This window comes from Schistosoma mansoni, chromosome 4, assembly GCF_000237925.1.
Source record: "Schistosoma mansoni strain Puerto Rico chromosome 4, complete genome".
NCBI classification, from domain to species: Eukaryota; Metazoa; Platyhelminthes; class Trematoda; order Strigeidida; family Schistosomatidae; genus Schistosoma; species Schistosoma mansoni.
Genome location: NC_031498.1, coordinates 20219857 through 20241298, shown reverse-complemented (window position 1 = coordinate 20241298; position 21442 = coordinate 20219857). Strand labels below are relative to the sequence as shown.

At 34.7% G+C, this 21442-nt stretch overlaps 2 protein-coding genes across 3 annotated transcripts; one reads left to right on the top strand and one right to left on the bottom strand.

Annotated features, from left to right (window-relative positions):
* On the top strand, window positions 1–15535 carry Smp_062510.1 (putative ral; the record flags this gene model as incomplete). 2 transcript variants are annotated; one of them, XM_018797132.1, is made up of 6 exons in its annotated part: window positions 1–277; window positions 323–419; window positions 4840–4951; window positions 7155–7332; window positions 14344–14484; window positions 15250–15535. In XM_018797132.1, 5 exons carry the CDS (start codon window positions 188–190, stop codon window positions 14449–14451), a joined length of 585 nt encoding a protein of 194 aa, XP_018652204.1. In that variant the 3' UTR covers window positions 14452–14484; window positions 15250–15535. The 2 variants fall into 2 exon arrangements, with proteins under 2 accessions (XP_018652204.1, XP_018652203.1); XM_018797130.1 differs by lacking the exon at window positions 7155–7332 and having other exon boundaries at window positions 188–277.
* A 4395-nt stretch (window positions 15536–19930) lies between these two features.
* Smp_155860 (hypothetical protein) lies at window positions 19931–21131 on the bottom strand (the record flags this gene model as incomplete). Its single annotated transcript, XM_018797129.1, is given in 7 exon segments — window positions 19931–20032; window positions 20078–20323; window positions 20328–20341; window positions 20378–20681; window positions 20733–20807; window positions 20844–20927; window positions 20976–21131. Coding segments are annotated over 7 exon segments (981 nt in total).
* Window positions 21132–21442: the final 311 nt, after the last annotated feature.

Here is a 21442-nt window from a genome sequence, read left to right as displayed (position 1 = left end):
GATCGCTTTACGGCTGTTTGACCTTATAGAGCTCAGCAACCTCTTTCAATGATCAAGGCCACCGAGTTGTTGCATACGGTTTATAATCATATGACGAAAAGCTTTTGGTCTCGACATTGTACTTGCTAGTATTTCTTCGCTTATAGGATTTAATTTTACTTGATAATTCCCCCAAACATCAGCACTAATGCAACAACCAACTATTTTAAGAATTGCTATCGTTGGGTCTGGTGGGGTTGGCAAGAGTTCTCTAACTCTCCAGTTTGTGTATAGTGAGGTGATTTATTTAGCATACTTGTTGCATTATTATTTTTCTCTTTAGTTTATTCAGGATTATGAACCAACAAAAGCTAATTCGTACAGGAGAAAAATGACGTTGGATGGGGTGCCACTACAATTTGATATTCTAGATACTGCAGGTAAAGGATTTCCATGTTCTCCGACTATTCTTACGTTATTTTTATTGCTGTCCTAACGTTTTGAGATGTCCTTCCTGAGTCTATAATATTTGTTACTTTTCTTTCACAATATATTCAGCATATTCCTTCGATTTCTTTTTGTACCTTAAATCACAATCACTTTAAATTAGGATTCATGTTTTTAGAACGTAACTGCTACTCGTCCCGAACTGGTACGCACTCTGAACACAAGTATTCATAAACTCCAACTAAATGTAACCATACCCTAATATATAGCGCAAAATGGGGGCTATTGTAATAATTTAAAAGGGTAATTTAATCAGGTTGGAACATTCGTACAACTACATAGGTTACCGTTTTGAGTTCGAATTAATCCTGGATGCATCAACCAAACTCTGCAACTTTTGAGATAACACCCTCTTAAGTACCCGGAAGTATTTTTAACCAGGTCAGTTAAATATCAAAGTTGTATAACCTCAACTCACTACAGAATCCAGACTGCCTTCTAAAGTAGATTCAGAAGGACTATATATTCAATCATAAATCCCTTCAGACCATTGAACCTGTTGTAAGTCCACGAAATGATTCCTGTTCAGATTAAGTTCAGGTCTTTTAAACATGATGGTGAAACCGTTTGGTGCAGTTGTTAAACGTCAACTGAACTGTTGAGGCCATTTTTAAGCGAACCATGAGAACATAAGGTTTGTCGTAGTAGAAGGTTGAAATAAAGTTGGAGGCTTGTACATGTACTATGAATGCCGTCCCAGCGAATTCCACATCTTGTTGTTTTCGGACGCTGGGACTGGTTGGAAAAGTCGGAGAAGTGGTCGTTGTATGACACGGTGTCGTGATATGACAAGATAGGTACAGGACTGCCTTCTGTTGGTCCTTCACAGCTCTTTGGTTGGGGTTCTAAAGATGATACAATGTATTGGCTGGAGACATCAGAAATGGCTCAGAATAGAAGCCAGTAGCTATCCTGCTGTAGCTCTCTTTTAATTTCTTCATAAAATTGAGAGTAATTTATCTAAGTGGAAGAATTCTCACTCGTTTTATTTGTCCCAATTGGAGTACTCCCTTTATCACTACTATTACTACTACTATTATTGTTTCACCCACTAATTCATACTCACTAGTGACCTTCCCAATAAATAAGAAAGAATCAAAATCATCCTGTTATAACTATAGGAGGATTAGTTCTACTAATATAGCGTCTAAAATACTAGCCTCAATAATTATCGGCGCCTAATGAAGTTTCATGAACTGCTAATACGATAAAATTGGGCTGGTTTCAGACTTTGTCGTGGCTGCATCAATCATATATTCACCATTCGTCGGATTTTAGAAGACAGACACGCTTATCAGCGTCCGGCAATGATGGTTTTTCTTGACTTAAAAGCAGCATTTAATCGGTAGATCGAGAGGTTCTGTGGCAGAGTTTGTCATTGAAAGGCCTACCTCAAGTGCGTAAACCTTGTAAGGGCTTTTTACTCGAACACTACCAATAAAATCAGAGCTTATGGCAAACTGTCATCTGATTTTGCAATCTCAAGTGGTGTCCAGGAAGGTTGTCCACTATCTTCATTTTTGTTTAATTTGATCATCGACCTATTACTGGAAATAACGTTCTCGTCGGTTGAATTTCTGAGAATTGATTTCTTACCGGGAGGCCCACCTATTGACATAGAATACACAGATGACATAGTCCTGTTTGGTGAAGACGCTGATAAAACACATAGTCTTTTGGTAGCACTGAGTAACAATGCCAGGATGTTTGGAATACGTTCCTCTCCATCTAAATGCAAATTGTCGCTTCACGACTGGCCTGTGTCAACACCTGAACTACGAATAGGGAGTGAAGTAGTCGAACGCGTCTATATCTTCACTTATCTTGAAAGTCCAGTGTTCGACAAAACCTCTGAATGGATCCAAAAAGTTCGTTTGGTTTTTTGCCAATCTGCGTCACCTATGGTGAAGGCGAGATCTCCGTCTATCAAATAAGGGAAAAGTATTACTGCTCAGCAGTTTGTTCCGTTTTACTTTATGGCTACGAAACGTGGCCATTAAGGGTAGAGTATACTCGTAATTTACTAGTATTTGATCACAAGTGTCTTAGAGATATTGCTCGCATTTGCTGGGATCACCGGGTAAGTAATAGTCAGGTTAGACAGGGTATTAGAGAATAATGGTAAATCAGCTGATGAGGTTATGAATCTTCATCGACTGAGATAGTTGGTCCACATATTACTCATACCCAACTATCGATTACCACGTCGCACTATGCCGACTAGTATTGGAGACTGGTGGAACGAAGTTAGGGGTTGCCGAACCGAAACGTGGCATCAGTACTTAAAATCACTAACTTCTGGTCTGAGCCATGTTTGTAGATGGGGACTACTTTTTTTGGGGTCCGCGTGACAATCGTAACCAATGGTGGAGACTCTGGGTGACATGGCTTAGGATCGATCACAAGGGTGTAGTGTATACACTCTTTGTTTTCTCTTAAACCGGGAGATTAAAACCACTCTATACCTCACTTTCTGCAAACTAATTCTTTCTCCCTGTATCACAACCTTATATGCTATCTTTTTTCATATATTATTGCCATTGAAGTAACTGCTATGAATTTGGTGTTCATCTTGTGTTAATGAATGAGGTGAGGCAACTTGGACCGATGCATATATGTAACTGGTGCTACGTTGTAGCTGGCTGACCGATATTGTTTCTCTCCTCTTTTATTATTCTTACTCTCTTTTCTCTATCTTTGTAACCTCATTTTCATAATGTGGTGCGTATATATTTGGTGCCCCCTGTACCAATCTTTGTGTTCAAATAATAATCATAATAATCGCTCAGATTTGATCATAATAGTACAAATACCTTAACTTCTTATGCTTTTCTGAAACTTCAACATTTAATTCTTTGTTAATTATTTTCCTTTATTGGTCTGCATTCGTATTTATTTTACTGTCTTTTTTCTGTACTAAATATGAGTGTGGTAACTAATTTAGGTGATTCTGTACGATGTTGTATACAAATATTTCTACTAGTAGCCATATTAGCTTGCCATCTCAAGGGATACAATGGAATTATACAGGTTATTTGACGAATTTTCGTGGTTTGGCACAGTCGATTAGCCCCAACACTATTCGTTTCCATTTATAATGACCGTACTTAGAATCCAATCACTGCTTAAAATGCATGGATTTAAATAAGACAACCGTTTCGTCATTCTGTATACAAGTAAGATTTAGCTAGTTACTAGTAAAGATGTACGCAAGTATGTGTAGGCGATATGTCACGATTGTTAAGTGTGATGGTGAAGGAACACAAACTATGCTTGAAGATCTTCAGAAGATCTCAAAAAGCTTGAAAACAAATCAGCAATAACACTACATTCCGTAAGAACGGGGCACATAATTGAAGTCGATCGAACAGAAATCCTTCAGAAAGTTTTTAGTTCTTACAAAGAGAATTTGACACCCAAATCCTTATATATATGAGCAAACTAAAACAGTCTGAATAGACGAGACGGAGTACCTTAATAACTATTGACTGATACATAAATATGATTTTAATCTACTACTCTTTTCTACATGTCATATTCTATGAAGAAACGGCTTGTATTCGTTTTAATAGATCATTGTGTGTGGATATAGCTTAAACAATCGGTCTGATTGACGTAACACAAATATACACTTATTTATTCTCATTTCATCCATGCTCTGACACGTTTGGTGTGTGACTATCATTCAGATTGGCTAATCTTATTTCCAACCGTAACCCAGGGTCATATTTAGTCGGTAGTTTTTTCACATCAGGTCTGAATATAAATCCATTCATTTCTTTCTTTATTAAGACTTCACATTTTCAATATGATTAAACAATCTTTACTCACACAGTTGCTTTGTTAACCGTATTTATATTCGATACTTTCTGTCCTACATAATTTTCCTGAAGCCGGAACTGAACTACTAAATGAAACGTTGGAGTTGTTTTCGATTTCAACTCCTGAAAGGTTTACAGATATAAGGTTAGATGAAGAATTTTTGGCTAGTATGTAGCTGAAAATCTTTATTTAATTCCTAAAGGGTCACTTAATCCATCCCTTTTTATATTACTAGAATACCTTGTATAGCAGTTACTCAGTGGCTAGGACGTCCAACTTTTAACCACTAGGTTTCAGATTCAAACTCCGTTCCAACCACTCCCGTCTGAACAAGTGGACAGCATCACTACCCCTCTTGTTTAGAGTGTGGCTTTAAGCTAAGCACACATATCTGTACCTGTTAAATAGGTTAATATTTATATAATATATAATGAATCTAGATTAACAAATATCCTGTTACATTGATCTTCATTAGTGTTTTCTTCAAAATTTGTCTCTTTATTTTTAATAATAAATCAATAACATATACAGGTCAGGAAGATTATAGAGGGATTCGAGATTATTTTTTCAAAATTAGTGAAGGTTTCATATTGGTGTTTGCTATTGACGATAGCGAATCCGTAAACTCTTTGGCAACATTTCGGTAAGTGGTGTGTTTATAGAATTATATATATGCCTAAAACAAACAGTAAATATAAATCAATATTATAATTCATTAATTTGAAATATCTATATTAAATATTGTACAACATTCATTCACATCGGTAGTATCATAGAACTACTGTAGAATTGAGAAGAATAAGTTCTGCTCTCTTCTGCTTAGTATTCGTTAAGCAGTAAATTATTCCATGTTAGTTACATGAGTTTTCCTATGGAAGAATGTATTAATGTTTAATTTTTAATAGTACTCAATAAAGTGTTGGTTGTTTGGTATATTCTTGGAACTTTGGTATTTGATCATAAATACTTGATTTGCCAAGCTTGATAAATTCATCGGAACCAAAATTACAAACTTTGAATTTAGTTTAGTATTCTCAGTCAGGAATGTCCTTTGAACTCAACCTATTTTCAATGTAGTGGTAACTACTAGGGTGAGATATGTTCCCTGGTTAGATAATGACATACTCCATGTTATTTTATCATAAGGACTTTTAAAGAATACGTTTATATTCTATGCTGTCCCTTGGTCATAACTGTCCAAGTCGATATACTCTGATATCAGTTTCGACACTCTTATGGTCGGTTACTCAAATTAAGATAACCTATTTCTCTCATTTTTACACCTAAAATTAAGCTGTCATTTAAAAACTCATTTACGTTACCATTTGTTTAGCTGTGCTACTGTCCTTATTGTCACAAATATTCCTTACGAAATGTTTTCAGTAAATGATTATTAAATGTAAGGAATAAAAATAGAAGACACGGTTTGCTGGTAATAGTTTTAATTTATGATCATCGTAAATTCACAGAATGTGAACAGACAGCAAGTATGATAAAGGATTGAGGTTATTGATAAAATCTCTATTTTGTCTCTGATTTGGACGTATTTATTATAAGTGTCTAGATTGTCCTTTTCTTCAAGTTTACTTTAGTTGAATTTTCATCACTACGGATAAATTTGTCAATCTCATTCAATATTTGCTTAAACTCATTGCTATTATTGAGTTTCTTCATGACTAGATTTTAGTGATATCTTATTCAGCCTGTTGGCCTGTAAAGAGCATAAAATACGCAATTAGAAAAGACTGTATATGAGAGGAAATTTTATATTCATCCACCTTTAAATTGTCACCAAACTGGTCTTCACGTGATTTTGTTCTTATGGGGATTGAAGTAGGTAGAGCGAGATTTACATTTCTGGGCGGTCGGCTTATGACATAGCTCTGTGGTATGAAAGAGAGCTGAATGACATCCCTTAGACCATCATGACCTCCGGGTGGGATTGTAAGGATCACCCAAAACACGGGTTCCTGTCGTATTTTTCCACTACATTCTCCATAAAAGTCATTCATGATCAGCATAGAACCTGTCAAAAATATGTGTTGGCGGAAGTTGTCATTAGCGTATCTGAACTACGAGATAAAATCAACTAGATAAATAACAAAGAATACTAAATAATGTATTAGCAAAGGTAGTGAGGCAAACTAAACTATGAGAATGTAGTTCGAAGAAATGGGACCAAAATAGATGTATAAAGGGATATTCTTACTCAAAATGTGAATGAAAATAAAAAAGTGAATGTATCCGAGACATTGTATCGATTCCAAGCTGTGTCACCTAAAAACTTCAACCACTTATTGGTTATTTCATGTACCTCAACGAAGTAACATGCATCTGTTAACATGGTTCCGTCCAACAATCAATGATTTCATGAACTGACACCACGTTTTTTCAGCCATCCCTATCTTCCTTACAATCCTCTTAACTGGAAGAAATTCATTTTGGTTGTATTTTCGATTACACAGTATCTTTTACTGAGTACTGTTGTTTATTTATTTACTTTATCTCACGACTTTACTCTCTTCTATTCCTTGCACTATTACCGTTTCGTTTGTTTGTGGCATACATTTCGTGTGCCCTTTTGTACCAGAATTTATACATACTATACGTCCGGCTAAACAAGTAAAAGTCTATTAGTTCGGCTACCGAGTGATTGTTTATCTACCATTCTCTGTTCTGAACTCACAGTTATGTTTGTGTAACATCTTTGAGTGTATTCAACTTTCTTCTATCTACAGTGCTGGAAAGTATCGTTAAATGTTATATTAAAAATGCGGTTAACGGTTAATTGTTAAATTTCGTATTTGTATACTCTTTAACTTGTACTTTTGTGTAATATATTTTAGTGAGCATATTCTTCGTATTAAGCAATCTGACCATGTACCAATGTTAATTGTGGCTAATAAATGTGATCTAAAAGGTTGTACTCGAAATAATTATATCAGTCAAGGCAAGCAGTATGCAGATGATTGGCATCTTGACTTTATCGAAACTTCAGCAAAAACATACAGCGATGCTGAAAGGGTAAACAACTGGTCTACTTTTTTAATCGTAAAGATGATTGTGGTTAATAATAATAATATTTGGGGGTTGTTTGTGGAGACTTTTTTAGTAATTTTTTATATATAGTTGAAATCATGAGTCAATTGAAGCTTGTGGAAATTATATTTGAAATAAACTCAGCGGTCGAAGTTTAAATAATTCCAACGTTTCGTCCATCAGACTTGGCTGGACCTCTTCAGGGTAATAATCAAAATCAAAATTACCCAAGAATATATAATCAAATCAAATGTGTACTAAGTGTTTATCCAATCATATTCAGACGTTGACTTTAGTAAGTAGGATAACATGAGTCGGTCATATGTGAATCATATGAAAAAGTTAACAATGTAAAGATGAATGAATGATTGATTGTGTGTGTATGTGTAGGTTTGAGTTATTTGTGGTTGACATTCGGTAATAGTTCGTTTTTTATTTGAAGTGAAAATAAAAGTGCAGATTGAAATTGTTTTTAAACCGTCAATTTGCATGTAAAATGAGAACCATCAAATACGTAAATGTAATGCTTAAGTATCTCATTTTATTTCTGTCAGAATAACGATGCATGTGAAATAAACAGGTTGGATAGAGATAGGGTCCAATTACTTGTTAATGAACATTTGCCATGTGGTAGCTAGTTGAATACCATCTTTTCTGCTCAGGCTGTTCTTATTGGCTCATATACAGCGCTTTTGCGGTCAATCTTTCTTTATGTGTCTCAGAGTCTTTTCAAAGTATTTTGGTCCCTTCAAAATTGATCTTATGCTCTGTTTCTAACGCATGTAACGCTGTTGCCGACCTATTCTCAAGTTTCTTCAGATCAACTGAGAATTTGGGACCTTTTTCAAACATTATATGTTCCTTCGTTCTCACATTCAATTGTTTAGAAGTTTATCCTACGTAAGCTGCATTAAAATCATGATAGTTGGTCTCATAGACAACATTCTGTTGTTCTTCCTTCGGGAACCTGTCCTTAACTTTCATTAATGCCGATCTCATGGTGTCACTAGTCCCAAAATACACTCTTATATTATGTTTTTTCAGAATCCTCTTAATTTCTTCCGATGTTTCTTAACGGTATGGGATGACCACTGTGGTCTTCCAATCTTTCGGTATTTACTCTAATTTAGTTTTTCTTTCATTCCTAATAATACTCTTTAAAAATCCTTTGGGATATTTGTTAGCCTTAAGTGTAGACAAAATTCCATTCAATTCAACCTGTTGGTCTTCCTTCTTTATACTGAGATTAATACTCTGTTAATTAAATATTTTTACAACTGTGACTTTCGTACAATACTCATGAGCCGAACCAATATTCGTATTAATAATAATAATAGAAAGAATTATTTTAGTGCTTAAGGATATTCTTTGCAACCTTACACCTATCATTAACTCAGTATGTTTAAACTGGGCGCCCATAGTTGTTAAATTTATTCATTATTATAATACTTTGAAAAATGTTTCAGTTTTTCGTATTTCAACGAAACTTCTCGTTATTGCTCATTCAGTCAAAGTGCAACGTAGAACTTAGTACTTGTGCACATTGGTTTAGCTTGATATATACCCCATTAGCTTTGTTAGATGAAATTTTCAAGGAAAATCATAGTAATAGAGGTAGTAACAGTATTAATGGTCGTAGAAGTGAATAAACTGTTGCATGGTATACCCGTCCTTTGGTTAGCAGACAGATATTTCTCCTGCACCACCAGTGGTGCAAGTTGGTAGTTGTCAACCGGGCTTTCTGAGTTCGTCCCTATATTTCGTCAGACAGCAACCCACGAGGTTGGTCGGGGAGCTATAGGACCAAAAGCACTAAAATCATGGTTCGAGGGTGAAGTTGTACTGCTAACTGTATTAAGATGTGACATCATTAAGGTTTCTGCCTTAAGGCAATCAGCATCTCCTAAGATGCTGTCTTCTCACAAAGTGTTGAGGACATTAGATCCCCAGAACTCACTTGGAAAAGATCCTAATTTGTAATTTTGTTCTGAAACTTTGAATTTATGTTTTCGCGCCAAGAGACGCCTAGTTGACCTACAACTTACATTTCCCACTCGGAAATCTTTGACTGTCATTGGTTGACGGGTTTTTTTTAGTACGTTATTTTGTGGCTCTCCCAAGGGCGTTTCTGCCATTGTATAAATAAGCTTGATTTGTGTGCTTAGTGACCTCGTATTTTCTGGATGTTTGTAAAATACATTCTCTACGCCTCATCAAGACTTATTGATCTAGTTAGCAGGGCCTGGGACAACGGATTAGAATAGCCTATCGTGTCACTGTGTCTTTGGCCTTCGTTCCGTTTACCAAGTAAGGTGAACTCGTAATAGCATCAAGCATATCACAAAGGAAGAAAGGGATTATAAAACATTGACGCTAAAAATATCACATCTCAACTTACCCCACGCATTTCCGTCTTTGGCGGTAAGGCTTTTTGGAATTTAGAGTTAGCACATCATAAACTTCCTATAAAAATACTGTGATCGGTCTCTAGCAGTTGTCTCTCAGGTTCTGTTGCTACACTCCCAGGTTGTTATAGTCACCACTAGCCCATTTTTCTCTTCAGACCCTTCGATAAGCAATATCCACAGTATGAGCAACCGGGAAGTGACAATCTACCTCATCCCTTTAACAACACTAGAGATTGTCTTATTCATCATATTCCTTTTATCCCCACCACCAACTCTTTTATGATCTTATTCCCTGCACCATTAATACTAAATGTTCGAGTTCTTGGGATGTTGTTTATAGTATCTTGAACCTGCACTCTAAACTAAATTTGGAAGCTTCCAATGTTCGGACCTTATGTCAAATGGGCCAATAGGGCTCCCTTATATTAGACTCTAGAATCTTGTACCATCGATATATGCTATGTCTCCGAAACACCCATACAGGACTTATGTGGGGTCATTCACCTGCTCTCATGTAGTCAATACAGAAAACGGGCTCAACCTACCTCCCGTGTATCTGGGGTCTTAACTGCCACCTCTTGTGGTCTCGCTGGTGTATATATAGCACTTAGTTTAGAAGCGAAACTTGCTCTCCTAAACTGATTTCCTATAGAGAGTTGTTTGTATTCTGTCCGACTAAGTAGGGAATTAGGAAGACATAAAGTTTGGGACACACACGTCAGGTCTGCCTACGCTTATCACTACTATTGATTGGGTAGTAGTCTCTCAATAGGAAATTTGACTAAAAATTTTGATAGATGAATTTATACCTGATTACTGACGTTTGCTGGATTTCTGTTACGAAATTATCCTACTCATCAATACAATTATAATTGTTTTTCTGTAATATTATTTTTAATGTTGTATGAACTGCCCTGGTACGGCCGAGAGTGGGAAGAGTCCGCTCTCCCTCTCGAAATGCTCTCACATGGCCACGTGTATATAGCCTCTGTCAGGGAGGTTCTATTCACTGCCTTCTCGTGATGGGGGTGTTGTTTACGAAATTGAGAGGTTGAAAAGCGAACGTCCGACCCTTTAACCGGGTTGGTGGACACGGAAAGTCCACCTAAGGGAGTTGGAAAACCCTGATTCCAAACCAATGGTGTATATGGGCTTCAGTATCTTGAGGGAACAAATAGCGTATGAATCAATCGTTGGTCACCGGCTATCATGGGACTGCACCTGCTTTATTTTATTTATTTATTTAAACACATAAATATTGGTACAAGGAAGCACCAGATAAATATGCGCCTCACAAATCTCATTTGATTTGTGAGGCGCATATTTATCTGGTGCTTCCTTGTACCAATATTTATGTGTTTAAATAAATAAATAAAATAAAGCAGGTGCAGTCCCATGATAGCCGGTGACCAACGATTGATTCATACGCTATTTGTTCCCTCAAGATACTGAAGCCCATATACACCATTGGTTTGGAATCAGGGTTTTCCAACTCCCTTAGGTGGACTTTCCGTGTCCACCAACCCGGTTAAAGGGTCGGACGTTCGCTTTTCAACCTCTCAATTTCGTAAACAACACCCCCATCACGAGAAGGCAGTGAATAGAACCTCCCTGACAGAGGCTATATACACGTGGCCATGTGAGAGCATTTCGAGAGGGAGAGCGGACTCTTTCCACTCTCGGCCGTACCAGGGCATTTGGGGGCCACCTACTTTCGATGCTCCATTGCCTTGTGGATCAGATCTTTAGGTCGAAGGCTCCGGGTGTGGCCCCCTAAGAAAACCACCTGCTTCGTCTGAACAGCCGGGCAGTATCACAGCCCTCACACAAATCAAATGAGATTTGGTACCCCTTTGTACCAATATTAATGTGTTTAAATAAATAAATAAAATTGTGTATTATGTATGTAGTTGGAATTAGCAAACCTTAAGTCTTTGCTTTCTAGTTGGGAAAATTTTCTTGTTTCATGGTGTGTACAGACCAGGGAAAAGTTTATTTCAATGAAAATACCAAAAAATATCCAATTCATATTTAAGATGATGTTCTATTCGTTCATAACCCCGTCCCCAGCTTACGTACCGTTTCTGTCTGCCTACAACTTTAATACGTTTGTTAGCTGACTTTTCCTTCTTTTTGACTGCACTTTTACAAACTAATATACATGTTTTTAGATTAAATATTAAAGGGCTTATAGCTATATATGGTAACCACTTCACTCCACACCCTTGCTCGATAATTCCGACCAGTCAACACGAGATAATGGTTTCTCAACAAACGAATTGATTACGATCAAACGTTCGAGGTTATGAGTATAACACAAATATTGACACCATTTGTAACATAAATGTTCATGTAGTTCACTGGCTAATAGTAGTATGCTTTACTTATTGACCATAACCTGAGCTATTACTAAATACGATTGGAACATAAATTATTCATTCCATCGTTTTCAATGAAGATTGTTTTTAACTATCACTAGATTATGTTAGAAGTATTGAAAGTGACCATTTCATGACACTTATATGTAAAGTTTCTCACTTTTGATGTGTTCCATCTAGTGAAGTATTCATTTGATTATCACATTTCTACAAGGATGTTAGCAGTCAAATGTTAAGGATCCGTAGGCGATTTTAGTCAAATCTAATCGTTGTGATTTAGATTCACTCTTTTTCTCCCAGTGAATTGTTGACAGATTATAGTCTCTTAGTCAGTCACAGCGTAGAACTTCGTACATACGTACATCAGTTCGAGCTGCCGGACCACAAGGGCTGATGAGACTCCCAAGATAAGTCAAGTGGTCGACACGCTCAACTACTTCACTCCCTATCATTAGTTCAGGTGTCGATGCAACCCAGTCTTGAAGTAACATTTTGCACTTGGAGGGAGAGAATCGCATTCCGAACATGCCTGCATAGTTGCTCATAGTGGTCAGAAGACTGCATTTTGTCAGCGTCTTCACCAAATAAAACTATGTCTCTATGTTTTTCTCTTATCTCTATTCATGGTCATTTGATTAATAAGTAAGCCTCTCAACTAACAAATCACTCGTTTTTACGCACCTGTAAGAACTAGTTGTTATGTTTGTCCAATATTTTAGGTTTATCAGTATTGTTGTTTTTATTATACCTAAATTGATATTGACAGTGTGGCTATTTAAGTGATTAGTAGTTGTTTGTGTGTGCTATTGTAGCCAGGTTGAACATGGGGTGGGATTATATTATGAATTAAGCTACCAATAGAAATATATTGTTTCTTGTTTGGTTTTTATCATGATAGTTTTAATAATGATTATAACTATTATGGTCTCAATGAAATTATCATAAATTTATTGTCTGAAATTGTTAGAGACATCATTGTCCGAAAGAATTATATTTCAAAAAAGTCAGTGTAGTATTTCGTTACACCCATTCGTGTTATCCACTCTGGGACGAAATACACCACTGCTGGCCACATTTCATCCATTCTATATAATCTTGTGTCATAATGGCTATATCGAGGCAATTCCTACAGGAAGCACTTATATCAACTAAGACTAATCAAATTTCAGTCAAAATATCAACAGTGTGGTAATCACAACCATTACAACTTAAATATCCAAAAGTTTGTTCGCCATAAGCTTGCTATAGGGACAAGCCCGAGCGAACCGTAAAATGGCCTCACGATTTTGAAGACACTTTCCGGTCATTGAGAAGTTTATATAGATCAAAAGAGTTTTAATGGAGATATAAAGTATATCGAGTTCTCAATGCTTATTATCAGTTTTCCAATGTTAACACTTTAAAAAATATTTCTATATAACCCCAATAATCTGAGTGAGAATATATCCACGCTTAGAGTTTGCCCGCAAATCTTTTTCACAACCATAAACTATTGTATGGAAAATCCATCATGGTTTAAAAAGTCGTTATTCATAAATTCACTGGAGTAACGAAAATATAATTATAAGCGAACCATCATTGTCACATCATACCAATCTAAAGAAGTTATGTGTGAAAATAATTATCTATTTTAGCATTTCTATTTACTAGTTTGTCTTTTATTCAGTAAAACACTAATAGCAAATGATTTCTGTATGAGTTTATTATAAATAAAGTAAACTGAATTAAGAACACATTGATTCACATGTTATGTAAAAAAAAATCGAACAGTTGATACATCTACTCTATGATGACAAAAAGAAGATTTCCTAACAATCTTAAACGTTCAGAGCATTACACTGACATTTTTGTCGTGTATTTTATATGATGAAAGGTAAAATTTATTCAGTTTCGAATTGCCCTCGAAAATTGGTGAGGAGTTATTTATAGTCTGGTTGCCTTGTATGTATTCTATTCTCTTATCGATTACTTTTGGAAAGATAATAGAGCTTTGGTTCATTCATAGAGCTAAATGCGTTCATTTCACCGAAATGTCGAACTACATTCAATGAAGTTCTATACACATACATATCTGTGAATAATGCTTTCTAAACTGATGCCTTACTACCTTGATAAATTCTACATATTATGTCACAATCAAAATAGGTTATCATAAAGAGTATTAAATTATTTATTCATTTAATTTTATTTATACTTTATTCATTATATAGGTATTTCTTGAAATTGGTAAAAAAATCCGTGAATCCCATATGGCCAGTATACAATATCCGAGAAAAGTGGAAAACTATAAACGAAGAAAAAAGTGTACAATTTTGTAAAGATCAGCATAAACCTGTACATCTTGATGAACAGTTAGTAAAGCGTATTTTTATTTTCGGTTTTTCCTTGTCAAACAACCCAAGCACACACTGAAAAAGCACCTGTATTATTGCCAATCATGGGTACTTAGTAGTATTTTCAATCAAGCTTTAACAATAGTGACATACTGAGAGTATGAATTGTATTCGTATAATTGTGACGACAGTATCTGAAGCTGGAACGATAAATCGCGCGCATGGACATGCAATATATATATATATATATGACAGCTGTGCACCAAAAATATTATAGCTGAAATAAAATATTTCTGTGCATGCTGGGATATTCCCGGGGGCTTCGAAACCCTTTGACCTAAAGATCTAATCTACAAGACAGTAAACCAACGTTGGTGCTTTCCAATGGCAACCAGTGACCGAAAATAGGTCAATACACCGTTTTTTCCTCCAGGATCTTTCAGCCTATGGACACCAGTGTTTTGTAGCCACAGTTTTCCAACTCCGTCTCGTGAACTCACAGTAACCATCAACCCAGTTCAAGCAGCAAATGTTCGCTTTCCATCCTCTCATTTCCATAAATAACACCGCCGTATGGCTTAGTGAGTAGAACTGCCCGTAGCGGAGGATATAAACACACGGCTTTGTGAAAACATTTAGAGAAGGAGAACAAACTGTCCCCAACCTTAGACATACTATGGCATTTGGAATCATATATTTATAAGATTTTAATATTTCTTACTTTAATGCATACGATCATAAGTTGGTTGATATCTGTCGAAATTTTTATTTATATTTTTAAAGTCCTCAGATTCGTGCTTCATTAATACAGTGTTGAATGTGAATGGAAACAAGAAATATGGAAGAATATGTAAAAATCTTGTCAATTTCGTTATCTCTATTTTTCAATAATTGATCGATTTTTATTTTTAGAATCTTTTTACGTTTGTTTTATGATTTCACTTTTTCCTTCTTTTTTTTATTCTTTACCTCTCTGCCCTATGTGTGCGTATGCTTGTTTCCATAAAAGTTAATATAAACAGTCACTGTTTGTTGTTTCTTGTTCTCTCAAGCAGGAGGGGATTTTTATTCCAACCTAATTGATGAAAAAGCACTCATCATCATTATCATCAAAACAGCCGGTGTGATGATGTTCCATATTTTTGGAGAATTCTTTTCAAAGTGTTTGGCGTATTTATTTCTTTCCCATCGAATTAACACAATTTTTTATAAATGTAACTATATGTACAAATTTATTTATCTATTTATATTTGTAACTAAACATATTGGCGATTATAAAGCATTTTGTTTGCCTGTTGTTATTGTTTTTACATGTTCTATTCACGTGATTTTCTAGGATTATAATTTTAAACAAACTTAAAAATCAATAACTGAAATTAATTTGAATGTACTCCTTTTTGAGTTGATTTTTGATTTGTTCTTCCTGAATATTTAGGAAATTATCTTTTTCGTTTTTCTTTGTGTTTGACATCGAAATTGATTTCTATTATCTCAAATCTTATTATCTGTTCGTGACAATGCATATCTTTTCTATGTGGGGAACACAGTCTCAGTAACTGTTCGTCTGTCCTTATTTGGCTTTGTATATTAATTTATGTAAGATTCACATGGTTAATCACCTGTCTACATAGAAGAATTCCGTTAATGCTTTACATACTTGTATAAGTGTAATAGTTGAGTTCTCTGAAATTCACTTCTTTCTCACTTTTAGTACTACTCATGAGTACCGTTTCTGTCTAAATGTTATTGTTCATTCGTCTTTTTTTCTGTTCTGCAGTTCTCACTTCCATTCTTTATTATCATATCAACTTCTGATTGCTCTAGAAAAGGTGTTCTTTTTTCCTTCTATGTTTCTACTACTGCTGAAATTATGCAAAAAAAAACTAGATATTTGATCAATTGTTAATACTTAGGTCTTCCCAATGACTTGGTGCTATTGATATTTTTTCTCTTAATTTAACATAATATTATACTAGGTCTGTGTACGTATTTGTGTATAACAGTCTTTGGAAATGAGAAAAAACAACACCACAGCTCAATAGGATCACACTTGTTTTGAAATGTACTCAATAATGATGATGACTATATTTGATATCGTTGCCATTTGTATGATGTATTATCTCAAAAAAATATATATATATGATTTAGCCTATGTACCTCTTAATTATTGTTATTTATTTCTTCAAGATCAATAAATTGAAATTGCTGAATAAATAATATCGTATCTTTTTTTAAAAATGTGTTCCTAGAGAATAGGTATCGTCAACTTTACAGCATAATGACACTAGGTAGATATTGCCGGTATTTGAATGTGTCTCATGGGATGGAGTATAAACATTAGTTGAGAATTGTAATGCAAATTATGCTTTACTAAGTCATGGAATTTCCATAGAAAGTGCATAAACAAATAGGATATTTAGCCTATATTTTTAAAACGAAAAATATTTGAGTTGTACGGCGAAACTGAAAATTACACTTGACAGTACATATATGCCTACTTATTTCTAATATTAATACTCTCAGTCTAAACTTGTGTGTTCTCTTTTTTCATTCTCTTAGTTCATGCTCAAATTGTACTCTTTAATATTTGCTTTTTGGCGTCGAAGTAGGTTAAACAAAAGGTGAGGTGGGGATCAAGCCAAAACAGACTACTAGTCCATAAAGCCATTGACTGTTAAGGTGAATTGTATGGGGTAGTGTTGATTCCCTGGTCAGGCACAACGTGATATTCATGATCAGTGGTTGGAGACATTAAGCGATCGGACTCGAAATCGGTCTCAATTTTCCAGACGTTATTCATTTATTATCTCTCCTTAGATCTTAGGCTTCAATGTAACTTTACACTTTTGATTCCACGAATTCATTCCTTCTATTCGAACTATGTTCTGTGTTTAGTGCTTTCTATAAATACATAGACTTCTGTTTCTTTGAACTGTTTACTATTCATCTTTTCGTGTTATAGTAATTCATCAGCTTATACCAATCTTGATTTGTACTATCTTAAATTTCACTATTTCAACAATCAAGCCCTTAGTGATTGATTTTCCTATCACATATATATACTCATTTTAAAAATGTAAACCACTTAATAATTTCCACTTTTCTCCATATATAACCTTAAAACAATTCAGAGAAGTCATCTTTTTTCAATAAATTCATTGACAAACCTATTACTTCTTCGTAAATAGTGATATTTTCTAAGATAAAATGGTGGTTGGAGGTGGTCAACAAGAAACCCTGGACCCGGGTTTCGTGCTACTTGGCACTCGTCAGCAAGTTGTACCTGTAACCTTGAGGGAACTGGTGCTACCTGACGGATTCGATCCCGTGTCACTCAGCTTCACAGTCAGAGACGTTACCACTTGATCGATAGCATTCGATCAGCACTAAGAAGGACTTGACACGCATGACATTGATCACCATCCAGTGATCAATCGATTGTGAGTGATATTTTCTATTTAAATGGACTTTTTCTTAGGATAATAGAGATGGTATAACTATTATGATATATGAAATATTTTTTAAGCAATCTACTGCTAATAATAATAAGGTTGTGTGTATGTAAGTTATTTGCTTTAGAATCTATAATATTCTCTAAAACATGGCAGTGTTAAAACCTAACTCAATATTAATATGTAAATACTTATAATTGACAGGTATCAACCTTTTGTGTTGACTAATTATAGATGTGTACTCTGTCATATTCATCAAATGAAGGGATACTTATTTTGGAATTGTATTGATGATTTGAGTGTCCTTTGGTTTCTTAGCAAAACAAAAATTAGTCATTATGAAAAAATAACATTTTTCGTATAACTGAAGCGAAGACTAGAGCTTTTTTCTCGTTTTATCTTCCTCACTGGTGTTTGTAATCTTTAAATTTGTATACATTTTGAAACACAATCATTACCTTTGATGATGATGAAATTATTTTAGCTAGAAGATCATAGATCTACTATGGTATCATGCTAAGTGTGGAGCAGTGGCATAGTCATTAAGCTGTTCGACTTTCAACCACCAAGTCCCAGGTTCGAACTCCGCCTTGCCTACTTTGGTTTGGTCAACCACGTAGTATCATTAGAGTATGGCCTATACCCTATTATCTGGTGAATGAGCTGATTTAATCTTACAAAATTAGACAGTTGTCGAATCCTCAATGGCTTTCAGTAGTTCTCTAGTTGAGATTATGTGACATAAACAACCGTCTCAAGTTAAAAAACTTAATGAACCCTGCGTTATTAATAACAATCATCTGACAAAAGCAAGCTCATCCTTTTAATACCTTTGCTAATTAGATTGCTGTCAGTTTTTTCCCTATTACTTTTAACTTACCTGTTAAAAAGAGACTTTCCCTTACTAATGACTTAATTGTTGATACAGTTCAACCTTTCATCGAGACAACAAGATAATGTATTTGTAATATTTCCCAACGAGTAGAAAAAATAAGTCTGACGGTTCGCGGCTTATTGCAAGTTACTGTTTAAAATCTAACTATAGCAAAAGTCTGAGCCAAATTTATTTGAATGTTTTGACCGAATTTTAGATAAATCACTAATTTTTTCACAAATGTTACTAATTATCATGTGCGTAAAACGTATCTGTTAACATTAAACAAAATTGTACTGTAGTGTTAAGTTGCTTGATCAAATAGTCACATTGCAACTTAATCAATAAGGTCCGATTAAAATCAAGGACTGAATAACGTGACATTAGTTATTATCGAGTGGTCTATAAAATATAAACCAAGTCATAATTTTAATGTTATATTATCTGACAAAAAGTTTCAAAAAATACGTGATTCTAAATCAATGACTGCGACCATTTGTTGTAACACTAATCGTATTCCCACTACTTTGAATGGTGATTAAGGAATTAAGTCATTTCTTGCTTTCAATTATTGGATCACAGATTCGAACCAAGACCCGCCTTCTTCGGTTTGGCTCCTGACTAGTTTAACTAGTCCTCACACAGTCAAAGTGCGGGACCTGTAAGTAGTAAAATCGTTATATACGTTGGGTGAGATGGTTCAGAATCAATCATGATGGAGCAAATACATTCACTCCTAATCTTCAGTTACAGCGTTCTTTTGTATATGGGTTTTCATTCCATCTTTCCAAAACATATTCTCAATGTTTAGTATGTCTGAATACGATTGCTATTACATTATTTCTACTCATTTGTCATTCATTTGACCAATTTTATCTCATCATGCTAACGCGGTGTCGCAGCTTGGAGTAATGTACTTTTGTTCTAGGCTCTACGTTGATTATGTTTAGCTAAAATCCGTTACATAATTCTGAAATGTAACACCTACAGAAACGACAGTATTAGTGCTTAAAAAAAGAATATTTGCTTACGAGCAAACTTCAGTAATAATTAAACACTTCAAAAGAGAGTATGAACATCATGAACAAATAATGTATCTAAATTATACAGTTTATGATTCGACATTATTAAGTTTATTTTAGGGAAACATTTCTTGACCAGCATCTAGACGATTGGCTATTAGTTGAAGAAATTCAGCTGTTTGCTCTAGTAATTTCACAAATGCAATTCCATCTATGTTCTATACATCATAATTAAATAGGCAGATATTAATGAATTCACTCACTTGTTGAGAAGCAGAATTCAATGAAGTAGGAATCTCTTCATCGGAATTTACAGGAATATCATAACTGTTGTTAATCTTCATATTGTCATCATTATAGCTCGTCGTGTGAGTGGTAATTTGTGGGTCAACCTGTTGGATATGAGATTCATGTAATTGTAATTGATGATGAATGAGCTTGTTTGTGTTTTGGATCTCATTTTCAGTGATCTCATGATAACCACTCATCGGTGCTGCTTGCGCAACCAACTTATTGTCTTTCGCACTCTAAAATTGTCATTATTCATTTCTACAGATAATCACTCACTGAAATCATATTGTTTAAATAACTGTGCTCTTTCAGGTAAATTGTTTCAGCCAAACTGGACGCCTTTCCAGAACTTAGATAACGTGCACTCATTCTCACATACGGTTCACCATTCTTTCTTTTGGCGTTACGTCTGCATGCTTTCAGATAAGCGCATATTCTTTCACGATGAAATGAATCACTGAATTCAGGGAAATTCCTCTCCAGTACACATTTCAGAACACCCAGTATATACTTTGGTTGGTGTGAGTAAGTGATTTTCCTGTCAAGATATTCATCAACTAGTCTACGTAATAAGAGCTTATTTAACAGGAAAGAAAGTAAAAGTAAGATTATAACAATAGAACTTACATTGTAAGTAATCTCCCTCTCAGAATACTTTTTCCTCTCAATAGTCTCCTGATTGGAAATTAAGTGTGAAGGCAACTAAATTGACTTAAATTTATTACATATTTGAAATACCATAATGTCTTGCTTCATAATCTCGGAAAATTCACCAGTCTCTGCAAGAGTGAAGTAATCAACAGGACAACTGCTGTTAATATCCTTTTTGAATAAAGATAATAGGATTTTAATAAGCCAATATAAACTTACAGAACTGACGGAGATTATTTCTGAATTTAGGCTGTTATTATCATTGACATTACAATTGTTTTCTTCTTTTTTAATAGTTTGTATACCTTTTGTTAACAGGGTAGAATTGTTTAAATATAACTTTGCTTCATTCGATTTTAAATAGTGATTCTCCATAGTTTAACCAGTGTAACTGTGATAAATAATGACCCAGTCTATATATATTTCAACTAAACTTATAAATGTAAGTCTGGAATAGGATCAAATTTAGTCATGAGTAATTTAAAATAATCAATTCTATTTTATATGGAATATAATCTATCTATTGTGATGGGATGTGTTATTGGTAAAAAATCGATTATTGTATGTTACACATATTAGAATAGGCCTGTATGTTTATCACATGTGAATATTCTGGAAGTGATATTATGATTATTAAATTGTAATAAACACTCGTTTGTTTCGATGATAATAATACAAAGAGAGGA